Consider the following 12905-nt stretch of genomic DNA (forward strand, 5'->3'; position numbering starts at 1 on the left):
ACAGCCTCTGGACGACTGCACCACGTTGAACTCAGGTGTTCCTCTGATTGCCATGTTGTGTCGTACCCAGAGGTTCGAGCTAACTGGCCTTGCTGCAATGCTTTTCCATTCACAACAGGGTTCTTCTGCTCTTAGTGGACGCTGATCGTCCTCTCTCCATCGGCGAGTCCTCGCGCTCCTATATGTCAGGAACTGCAGATCATCCAGACTAAGCGCCTCGCCTACCAACATAACTATTGGCGGAGAATCGACGGCGCCATCACCCACATGGTGGGTTCCTGCTGCTCCAGTCAGTGTCAGCAGTTGGCACTGCCACCACGCCTGCTTCCGTTGCCTCCAACTGCCTCCCTGTGCTCCCGGCCCTTCTCATTTTTCGGGTCAATACCTAGAGTCCTACTGTTTCGTTTTGGTTGATGCCGACAGTGGTTTTTCATATATTGCCACATGGCCTGTGACGACTACTGCTCACACCACTCGTGGATTCTCTCATATATTCGCCATGAGGGTCTGCCACAGGCGATTGTGATGGACAACAGCCTTCAGTTCAAATTGGCATCGATTACATCCCTCGGTGTTAGGTCAGGCATCCAGCAGCTCCATACCATGATGTTGCATCCTACGTCTGATGGCTTGGCTAAAAGTTTTTTTCTTCACATTTGAATTGCAGTTGGCCAAACTGGCCTCACATCCTCCTCTCTACTTATCGTTCTTCTGTTCCCACAGGGTACTCTAAGGTGGAGAAGCTGCATGACCGCTCTCATCGGGCACTCTGGTCACTCCAGGTTTCTGCTTCCTCTCATCGAGCTGCTCCTTCCTCGGTGCAGCTGTGATTCTCTCTGCACGATCCATTCTGGGCGTCGGTGTTTCCCAAGGACCATCCCTGCTGCGTTCCCGCCAAGGTCTTCACGCTTCTCAGCTGCACCATGGCAACTGGTATCTTTGGTGATAGTTCCCTCTGTCGGAAGCATTTCGACCAGCTATGGCAAAATCGTGAGCCAGGCTTGGCACTGCCATTGTCTCTGGCACCACGCCTGTGGTCAGGGATCTTCTGGGAGGCTGGGGGCTCATTGGACGACCTTTCGCCGCCACCGTCGCCGCCGCCGTCGAAGTAGGCACATTCACAGCCGCTTCCATCGCAGAAGCCGACATTTCACCCGTGGCCGCCGCCGCGCCGCCACCGTCGACCCCAGTCTTTGCAGAGACTTATCCTGTGGATGTCGATGTGGTGGCCCCAAACCCGGCAACCGAGCGGTTCTAGGCGATACAGTCTGGAACCGCGGGACTGCTACGGTAGTAGGTTCGAATCCTGCCTCGGGCATGGATGTGTGTGATGTCCTTAGGTTAGTTAGGTTTAAGTAGTTCTAAGTATTAGGGGACTGATGACCTCAGAAGTTAAGTCCCATCGTGCTTAGAGCCATTTTTGAACCATCGGCAACTCCCGTTCCACCAGCGGAACCTGGGACCAACTTCAGATGTATCTTCGCTGAGCCCCTGGGAGTGGCGAGGGGGGGGGGGGGGGGGGAAGTGGACTACTACAGCCACCACAGACGCCTATTGAAGAGTCAACACAGCAGGCAAACCAGCGATGCGGGTTGCCTAATCTGATGCGGAATCTGGCCGACGCAGTAGTGTTTACAGCCAAGTACCACAGGTGACAACAAACACATATGTGCGGCCAACGTCCATCAGAGGCCATCAACCAGAAATAGAGGAAGAGGGCGCGTGTGTGCAAACAGCCCCGGAAATATCCTTCCGCCTGGACCATCCTCATCATCCTCTCTTCCGCAACGATTGTGCTACGTCACTTCTGTCGCAGTACATTATCTACCAGCCGCAAACAGCAGACTACGACGTGGAATAGTTGTACGGGTACAGAGGCGAAGGACACTGTGATTGTAGGAATTAGTAGTTATAAGGGGTCCTAATTCTTTTTAGACTATGTCACTGTCGGTGGTTTATTGTAGTTTCCATAATAAATAAGTTGGCAAAAGAAGTTGTTTCTTGGTCTGTAGATTCAGCACAAAGAATGGTGCACACAAAAATAAAAATTGCAATTACTTTTTACTTCATCTGTAATTAAATAGTAATCGTTCATGCGACATATATTGTGACACCTTCGACCTTAGATCCAGAACAGTGAGTGCGTCTGTTGTGCCATAATTCTTACGAGGATTAGTCATTAAGTTGAAATCGTTGCCACGAAAAACTAAAGTTGTAGTATAAAATTTTAGTTTGATTGCGAGTATACAGGTATATCATCAGTCCTGGAACACGCTCGACTCCACGCGCCGAAGTACACCAGCATGCGGTTAGAGCAGGCAAAATTAAAAGTTCCATTTCATATCCACATTATAAGGAGCCTTCACTTCTCCAGTGGCGGCGTGCTACGGTACCTTGCAGCAGGGACTCGAATTGCTGTCAAATTCTAGTTAACTCAGGAATCGCTAACACGGGACACAGGGACAGTTGTAATTAAAAATTGCACTGAGCCCTATGGGACTTAACATCTGAGGTCATCAGTCACCTAGAACTTAGAACTACTTAAACCTAACTAACCTAAGGACATCACACACATCCATGCCCGGGGCAGGATTCGAAACTGCAATCGTAGCGGTCGCCCAATTCCAGACTGAAGCGCCTAGAACCTCTCGTCCACCACGGCCGGCAGCTGTAATTAATTACGAAACATAATCACATGTCGCTAATTATTGAATTTATTTTATGATGCTTCGGTCACCAGACACGTGAATAGGTATTCACCGCAATGATGCCGGTCCAGTACGAACTGAAATGTTTTGTAACTGGACTTCAGTTTCCCCTGCTATACTGACAACAACTTTTTATATAAACCCGAATCTGTATCAGTCACTTCACTCAAACTTTGGTGAGTACTCTTTGCTAATTTCTTAACTGGGAGGAGAAAATAAGAACTAATTACTGTGTACGCACTGACGACGGCTCAATAATGCACAATTTTTTCTGCAAACATGGATACTGCAAGAGCTCCAATACAAAACGATGAAAAAACAAAAGCATTTAATTTGTAATGGGCTGCCACTAGAGAAATATATCCGAGGATGCTCGCATTTATTGCGGGCAACAGGTTGAAATAAATAATGTAACACACGGGCTTCGACTATGTCCCGTACATTATTACTGTTGGAGGAAGGAAGCCCAAAAATGTCCAGAGAAATTCAGGAAAATATACGTCACTTAGGAATGAAATACAGGAAACCGAATGGAAACTGGATACATGAAAAACATGAAGAACTCCAAAAAGGGACGATTGTTGGGGGGATCGACTCAAAATACGGAAGTGATTCATTAAAACATCCTCCAATGAAGTGAAACGCATGGGCGTTAACGTAAATAGTGCAATGCGAATTCCACTGTTAAAAGCAGAGCAGACATCGTATAGGTGGAAGGTCTAAACTAAAGGCCTCTATGAACGGGTGGACTTGCCTGATGACGTGACAAAAAAAAAACAGGAGTCGACAGGAAGAGATACGGGAATCATTATTAGAATCAGACTTTAAAAGAGTTCTAGGCGACTGAAGATCAAATAAGGTACAATAAATAGTGAACACTCCATCGGAGTTTCTAAAATCTTTGGTGGAAGGGGCAAAAGACAACTATTCACGTTGGAGTGTAGAATGAATGTGTCTCGCGACATACCATCCGACTTTCGGAAAAATATCATCCGCATAATTCGGAAGTCAGCAAGAGCGACAAGTGCGGGAATTATCGTACAGTCAGATTAAGAGATCATGCACAACAGTGGCTGAGAAGAACAATATATTCGCGTTCCTAGACGGCAAAATAACCCATGACGGACGGAGCAAAGAGGACACAAAAAGCGGGCTAGCAGTAGTAAAGAGGGCGTTTCTGGCCAAGAGATGTCTGCTAATATCAAACATAGGTCTCAATTCGAGGAATACTCTTTGAGAACGTACTTTTGGAACACAACATTGTATTGTAATGAGACATGGACAAGGGGAAAACCGGAAAAGAAGAGATTCGAAGCTGTCGAGATGTGTCGGTAAAGAAGCATGTTGAAAATGAAGTTTACTGATAAGGTAGGTTATGAGAAAGTTCTCCGTAGATTCTAGGAGGAAAGAATGTATGAAAACACTAAAAATAAGCAGGAAATCGATAATAGCACATATGTTAAGACATCAAGGAATGACTTCCTAGGTACTAGAGCAAGCTAGAAACTGTAGAGGAAGATAGAGATTTGTATATATCGAGAAAATAGTTGAGGATGTAGTTTCCAAAGTTTGGCAGGAGAAAGGATTCGTGGAGGGCGAAATCCAACCGATCAGAAGACAGATGACAAAAAAGAAAAAAAAGATCTTTCAGGGTCGATAATTATTGTGGACTTGGCACCAGTCTGTTAAATGGTATACGACCTACCCGAGAAAATAGGAGTTATCTCGTGAGTGGACTTACCGGACAGTCCCAAACGTCCCTTCTCGTGGGCGGAGGCTGTCCGTTGGAAGTAAGTTGCATCCGCTGCTCTGCAACGAGTGCGGTGTGGGCGAGCGAGCCACCAGGGGGTGGCGGTTGGCCTGGCGTTGTGGGCAACAGCCCCGCCTCCTCCGTCTCGGCGTCCGCTGCCGGTGTCTGAGCGCACGAGTCCTGCGCCGTCTCTGCCACTGTAACAACCGCACACGTTTATCTACTTGCCTGTAATTTATCTCAAAGCGCCGTACATATATAAATCACTTCAGGATCAATCTACATATGGCAGTCATGCTCTAACATATAAAATTTGCAATTAGTAAATAATAATAGAGAAGCAGTTTCATACCCATCTCCACAGAAGAGTCGTTAACACACGTCTATATGGACATAGGCAGTTACATTTCTGATGGTGGACAAAATGCTCCCTGGCAGTGTTCAGATGACAAGGGTAGGAGGCGTAGTGGCGTAAAATTCTATGATTGCCATATTTTGCACCAAAGTCCTGGATTAAATTCTAGATATATCCGAAGTTTCACGTGGAGTGAATAAATGAAACACAGTTAATGACCGCCAAACAAAGAAGTAAAAATATAGGTCTCACATGAGAGAAATAGGTGGTTGGAAGAGTGTAATAGAATGATGCAGAATGATAGTGAAGGTTCATTTCACGTCCTATTGATATGTTTAGAAGTGAGAGACGATATGACATGACGGTCTATGTTCGAAAGGTCAGTAAAAGTGACCAATACGCAGATAATGAAGAGGAATTCAAGTTCATGTGTAACTGTATTTTTAAGTACTTTTAAATCAAAATGGAGACCTGGATGTGGAAGAAGAAACCGAGGAGGACGAAGAACTACAAACAGAAAAGGAGAGAAGTGGGAGTAGCAAGGAGAAATAGGAAAAGAGGTAGGTACCTGAGAACAGCAGGACAGGCAGAAGAGCACTGGTGAAAACAAGTGATGTAACATGTTGTTGTTGTTGTTGTTGTCTTCAGTCCTGAGACTGGTTTGATGCAGCTCTCCATGCTACTCTATCCTGTGCAAGCTGCTTCATCTCCCAGTACCTACTGCAACCTACATCCTTCTGAATCTGCTTAGTGTACTCATCTCTCGGTCTCCCTCTACGATTTTTACCCTCCACACTGCCCTCCAATGCTAAATTTGTGATCCCTTGATGAATTTGTGATCCCTTGATGAAATATTAGGTCCCACCGAGATGTGTTGGAGAAAAGCACCCCAGAGGATAGTAAGAGGGGAAAACTTGTCCTGATCGTGAAGAAAAGTAATATAAAAGGGTGAAAACATTATCAGGGAAAATCATTGGTGAGCCATTGGGGAAATATCTTTCAGAAAGTTCTTGAAACACGAATTCGGGCAAAAATAGAAGCCAGGAAGGGAAATCAACAGCATGTGTTAAGAGTAGGAAGGTCCAAAATGGTTCTAATTTTCACCATAAACTTCCACTGTAACACCACTATAAATGTGGAATGGATCTAATGACTGCTGTTTTGGACATTGGAAGAGCATACGAAGGTGTGTCTAGAAACAAGGTATGGAAATCCCGGGGGAACAGAGGAGTAGAAAAGCAGACAACATGAAGGATTAATGATATATACGAAGGTGTGTCTAAACCCAAGACATGGAAATCCCTGGGGAACAGGGGAGTAGAAAAGCAAACTACATGAAGGACTACTGATATATAAAATGGGAATGTGAGCTGCGCGGAACTGTGAGGAGATAAGATCATACAGGCCTGAACAGAAACATCGACTGAGGCGGGGAAGTGCACTTTCACTAAATCTCTTCATTGCAGTGATGGATGACATAATGACCAGCGTGGCCAATAGTTGGTGAAGGAAAGGCGATAACAATGGTGCCTGCCAACGATTTCATCATTAGAGGAAACGAGTTGGAGGAAGTGTTGCCACGTTGGACATATGGTACAGGGTTATGGGATGAAATGTTGATCAAATGCATGAAGACAGAGAGAGGCACACTTAAAATAACAGTTGGTGTTTATCGACTGGGCAAAGGAGGCTTCATACTCGGGGACTGCAGAACCGACTGACAAACAAATGAGCATGGGAGACAAGCAGAAGCACTCAGGAAGAATGCTTAGAGGCTGGATGTAGAACAAAGACGTCACTCAAAACAGCAAAAGGGCTATTTATTGGGTGTACTACGTCCCAGTCAAGACGTATGTTTCTGAGGGAAGAGACCAAAGCAAAATACATGCTACTGAGATCAGATCCTTTAGAAATAGAATTCGCATGATAAAGATGAAGAGGTTAAGGAATGAGAGGGTCAGAGAGTTAGTGGAGAAGGAACCATTACGGCATTTGATAGAGGAATCAATGTTTAGGTCGTATAGACAAGTTAAGGGAATGATGGAGAAGGGGGTAGCCAGAAAGTGTTGTCTCCTGCGGTCAGTAGGAAAGAACAACCGATCAAGTTAGAACAGACTGTATTTAATTAAAACGCCTTCTTGGCGCGCACTAATTTCCAAACTCAAGAAAAACAAGGATCACAATAATTCTTGTGGTATCAAAACTCAGATAAAAGTTACAAGGCAATGAAAAGAAATAATAACAACCAAAATACTACACTACACAATTCCAAATTGGTGTTATCCAACAGGGTACAGATTTCTACAGAAGACTACGGCGAGTGTGTACTGGGCTAGAGCCAGCCTAGGTACTGGTTGGAGCTGTCCTAGCTGTAGGTACACATTGACAATTGACTCTGCTGGCATGCGTATAACACCGATTCTGTGTATTGCTACACTTAGTCACATTAGTTCCAAATTGGGTTATTTCTGTGACATGGCTTTTCACGAAGAAATGCCATGTTTATGCAGAAGGTCTGTTCACGTTTACAATCACTCGCGATGTTTCTATATGGGCTCCTAAAGGGAGGTCGGGAGCCCACCTTGGTTGTATGTTGTGAGGGCCCTCTAACTGATAAGGGGCCGCTAAGACAGAAAGATACAGGAGAGGAAAGAGAATGGAAACAGACTTGTAAGTGGGAAACCAAGGGACAGGTGGATGAAAGCAGTGAAGGTCTGCATGCAAAAGAACTACAGTTTGTTAAGATGGGGGATGAGAAGATCCAACCGGCACTTGGAAACAGTGCAAACCAGTGATGATAGCGGTGGTGGTGTTGGTGGTAATCAGCCCACTGGATGAGAATATTATGACCAATGGTCCCTCTGGTCTTATTCCAGACGAGAAAACTATATACCAGCCCTTCTGTCATTATAATATAACAAAACATGACGCCACACTATATACCCCCTACACCTATAACAGTCACCTATACTCAATACACAGACGTCAACATACAACTCTCATACTTCATGGAGAAAGTGTACTATTCCAAGCATAGGAAGAATATCCTTTTCAGGCAGACATTCGACGGTCTAAACTGCTATTTTAATAGATTTACAGAGAATGAGTGGAGCACCAAGCAAACAGTTACTGCTGCAGTTTTCGACAAAACTGCAAAAAACAATTGCTGTGTTCTCAACGTAACTTTGCAAGCAATATCCATGACTCCACATGACTAAGTTACAATTTAGTAAGGAATTCTAATTGGTGAATAATTGTAGTTCTTCATTCCAGATGAAAATACCACTGAAGGAAGCAGTGTCACTATCCTGACCGATTTCATTGTTTCTTTATTTCTTTACTAATTACAGGTACGAAACAAATATTCATAGGAAGTTCACTTGATGTATTGAAAAAAATTGAAACTTTTAGGAAAAATCGAAGTTCTCTGGAGACAATTGACAAGGAGCAAGGTGATATCCATGATAATTATTATTTAAGGTACACTGATTACAGGTACCAAGACATATTTTGCGGACATTAATATGGGGTGCGTCCGTCCTTCGCGATTATGACAACTTCGACTCTGCTCGCGTCATTCTCGATGAAGTAACTGTCTGTGGAAGAATGGCAGACCCCGAATTTAGCAATCGCTGAAGGACACCACACCCCTATCCCAAAAAAGGATCCCAACACCACTTCCTCTGTACATAATTGTTGACACCATAAATGATGGCAGGTAACGTTCCCCAGGCGTTCTCATAGCCCAAAACCTTCCACCAGGTTTGCACAGGCTATAGCGTGATTCTTCGCTCCAAATCAGCATTCTCCAGTGCCGTCAATCGTCGCTCTTTACAACACCTCAAGTGTCGCCTTTGGGCGTCCATGAGATCCGATCCATTCAGCTGTGACTACAGAAACGGTGACATTTGAGTAGCTGCACGACCACTGTAACTAATCCATTTTTCTTACCTGTGCACAGACATTGTGCTAGTTGGAACGCTGTGAGCACTTTGGTACTCAAGAGTGATTTATTCTGCAGATTTAATGCGATTTTATACAACTACTAGGCAACTATACATACGCACATGGGATCTGGCTGATCTTGGTTTAGTTGTGGTTGTTCCTTCACATTCGCACTTCACATTCACGTTACCAATAATTGACTTGGGTACCTTTAGAAGGATTGAAATGGTCCTTATCGATAGGATACTCTGAGGATATTCAATGGCCACTTCATATTCGATGTCACTGCGGTCTCGTGACTGACCCTCTGCTCCATTACTGCTTCTCTATGGACAACACAGTACTCTCTGCCTCGTTTTATATTACCTGCTCAGCGTCTTTTGATACCTAGTGGCGACTTCTGCATTACTGGTCATGTTTGGATACGTTTTACCACATAGTGTACATGCTATTTCTTTTGATAAATAAACATATCTTTCCAGAACGAGATTTTCACTCTGCAGCGGAGTGTGCGCTGATATGAAACTTCCTGGCAGATTAAAACTGTGCGCCCGACCGAGACTCGAACTCGGAACCTTTGCCTTTCGCAGGCAAGTGCTCTACCATCTGAGCTACCGAAGCACGACTCAAGCCCGGTACTCAAAGCTTTACTTCTGCCAGCATCCGTCTCCTGTGAGTACCGGGCATGAGTCGTGCTTCGGTACCTCAGATGGTAGAGCACTTGCCCGGAAAGGCAAAGGTCCCGAGCTCGAGTCTCGGTCGGGCACACAGTTTTAATCTGCCAGGAAGTTTCAGACATATCTTTGTTTATAGTACCATTAACATGCCGATAGACTGAAAACTCAGTCTTGGAAGTGTTCTAAACACAAGACTGATAACAAAGATTCACGGCCATTTTGGCTCATAATGCGACCTTTAAATAGGGAAACTTTTTATTGCGCCCCATTCGCATTTAATGGTAAAATCGCCCAGCGGACAGCCGCCCAAAAACAGAAAACAGATCAAGTACGAAAACGGGAAGAATGTGTATTGAGTTGTGTCAAAAGATGCAAAATAGAAAGAATGAAAGCTCCAAGCTCTAGATGTACAACGATGAGTGAATTGTAAGGACCACGGCTTCATGCTTGTGTGGTCACTACGGTGAACTGCAAACCGGGAGATCCAAGGTGAAACTTCCCTAGTGCCCTTTTTTCACAAAATTATGATCTCTCGGCCCAGTCAATGACTTGCCTGTTCTCCTGCCTGTAGTCTTGGCAGTTGTCATCCTTTAGCTGTCATGGCGTTCACTGGGCCATCTTACCATCTCATCTTATCTGAGTGGGCTGCCATGTGGAGTTTCCCTTGTAAGTATGGCTACATGTCGTGATTCACAACCATTCTAAAATTAGATTCAGGTGCTGCCCTCATAATTTTCCATGTAGCTATCAGATTTCTTGGTGTTATCTTATGTTGTAGTTTCCACTTTTTTACAGTTTGTGCAAAATGCTAACAGACTGAAAGACATTTCGTACCTCATAAGAAAGGCCATCAAACTTACTTCGCCCATCCCGGTTATAGATAAAGTAAGATGGGTTCCCTATTGTAAGGCAGACGACATATTTAAGTTTATTTTGCTCACCGTCTACGTTGAGCATCGTGGATTGCCTATTAGGGGAAAGTGGGGGAATTTCGCGCAGCGGGTAAAATGACGCACGTTACTGAATCTGTAACTATGAGAGTTAGTCCTATCTGGTTTGTGTTGTTATCTGGTGTGAAGTAACACAAACAAGCACGTAGAAAGCAGAAACTAGTCGTCGGCGCAAGAAGCACGATTTTATTTTGTCCTCATTTCTTCTAATATTTGATCTCTAGATTATATGACGTACACCATTCCCAGTTATGTTAAAATACAAGTTTTTGGTGTTACGACTATCTCTAAATATTAAAACTCAGAACTTATATAAGTATTATTTGCAATAAGCAAAGCCTGATAGAGGAACTTTAGTGTCATATAAGCCATGCTTGTAGTGGTAATTTGACACACGGAGGCTGAGTGCGTCATTTTAACGCACTTCAGTTTCACACTAATGAAAGTAGATAGCTAAATGAAATATGTTAATACATATTTGATGAAAATCAAAATATTATTGTGTTTCATTTTTATAAGAATGGATTTCTCTGTTCAGATGTGGAGGGCGTACACAATGAAAACGGAGAGAGTTTTTGTAAGGTTGGTGAATTTTAAGATATGGTGCAATATACACATGTGGCTAACGCTATACGAATATTTGAGTCTCTACGTATTACAGAATAAACATTAAGGTCAAAGTCCCTTAGGTGCGTCAAATTCTCACACTTTCCTCTACCTTGCAAGGAATACCTGTGATCTGTTACAGCTATAGCTGTTAACTTTGCACTCATAATAACTTGGAGGGGTTTCCGTTGCGAACGCACCTCACACACGAACATTTATCTCTTATAATTTTTAAGCTAAAAGGTAGCGTGTCTGCAAGTAATTATTCTAAGTTTTGGAGTCAGTACTGACAAGATTTCAATAAATAAACACGTTGGAAGAATGATGGTTTAGATGGTTCAAATGGCTCTGAGCATTATGGGACTTAAATTCTGAGGTCATCAGTCCCTCAGAACTTAGAACTATTTAAACCTAACTAACCTAAGGACATCACACATATCCATGCCCGAGGCAGGATTCGAACCTGCGACCGTAGCGGTCGCGCAGTTCCAGACTGTAGAACAGCTCGGCCACCGCGGCTGGTCGAAGAATGAGATTTAGACTCTGCAGCGGAGCGTGCGCTGATATGCAGCTTCCTGACAGAGTCAACGTGTGTACCGGACCGAGACTCGAATTCGGCACCTGAACCTTTGTCTTTCGAGTGCTCTATCATCTGAGGTACCCAAACACGACTCACGCACCTCCCTCACAGCTTTACTTCTGCCAGTATCTCGTCTCCTACCTTCCAAATTTCAAAGTAGTTCTCCTGCGAAACTTGCAGAAGTAGCTCTCCTGGAGGAAAGGATATTGCGGAGACATGGCTTAGCCATAGCCTGTGATATGATTCCAGAATGAGATTTTCACTCTGCAGCGGAGCGTGCGCTGATATTACACTGGTCGCAAAAGCCGTCAGACATACGTTTTTTAATAAACACGTTCATTGTCTTAGTAGATTACCGAAATCCAGTCTCTTTACCTGTGAAGATGGCAAAACTGAGGAAACGAAAATGTTGAAGGTGGGGTTTCCGCTGCGAACGGACTTCACACATGAACATTTACCTCTTAGAATTTTTAAGCTAAAAGGTGACGTGTCCACAAGTAATTATTCTATGAAGTTGAGTCAGTACCGGCAAGATTTCAATAAATAAACACGTTCATTCTCCGAGTAGATTGCCGAAATCCAATGCCATTGCAACAACTGAGGTGGGTACTCCTAATGGAGGAAGGGTTTGCACAGCCCATGTAATTGAGGTGGCCGAACTGCCGATCAAAGTGACGGACTAGCCCAGAGGTAAGGATGAGAATGCGGCTCCGTGCATTGACCAAATTATACTGTGTGACGCGCTTTAGAGCGGCTGGCGCCCGCACCGGAGTTGGAGGGTATGACGTCCGGGTTGATCTCGTCCTTGTCGTGCCGGTCGTGGCGCGCGGGCGCGAACAGCGCGGCGGCCTTCTCTTTGAAGGCGAGGTCGCCGGGCCGCGGAATGCGCCGCCTGCGGCCGTCGCCGCCCCCGCCGCCCCCGGCGCCGCCGTCGGCCGCGCCCCTGCGAGGGTGCCGCTTGAAGCGCGCTCTCAGCGTGCCCACCACCACGGCCGTCACCACCACCAGCACCAGCACCAAGCCGAGCAGCACGCCCAACAGCGGCGACATCTCCAGCTGGTCGGGAGGGCCTAGAACAGTGTGGCCGAAAGCGCTGTAGTGTCGCCAGTCTCATCACAACGCCATTGTGTTTAATAAAGTGAGCCGTGCATAGCTGACAGTGAATGCAGTTCATACAAGCAACAGGTTTAAGATAATTCTAGAGTGTTAAGCCACGTCATATCTCTTTTGAGCGATCGACGTTTCGGCGACACAATCGTCATCTTCTTCAGGATCTGTTGGTGGTCAAGGTGACCGGACATTGTGCACCAGAAGATTATGAAGAAAATCTGAGC

At 44.9% G+C, this 12905-nt stretch overlaps 1 protein-coding gene across 1 annotated transcript in view; it reads right to left on the reverse strand.

The window, feature by feature from the left end:
• LOC126267526 (synaptogenesis protein syg-2-like) overlaps positions 1-12905 on the reverse strand; it is a 973159-nt gene that overhangs the window by 4661 nt on the left and 955593 nt on the right. The window contains exons 12-13 of the mRNA XM_049972828.1: positions 12339-12641; positions 4450-4655 (exon numbers count right to left, since the gene is read on the reverse strand). Coding sequence (XP_049828785.1) covers positions 4450-4655; positions 12339-12641 — 509 coding nt within the window. The remainder of the gene's footprint in view (positions 1-4449; positions 4656-12338; positions 12642-12905) is intronic.

This window comes from Schistocerca gregaria, chromosome 4 (assembly GCF_023897955.1).
Source record: "Schistocerca gregaria isolate iqSchGreg1 chromosome 4, iqSchGreg1.2, whole genome shotgun sequence".
Classification (NCBI taxonomy): domain Eukaryota; kingdom Metazoa; phylum Arthropoda; class Insecta; order Orthoptera; family Acrididae; genus Schistocerca; species Schistocerca gregaria.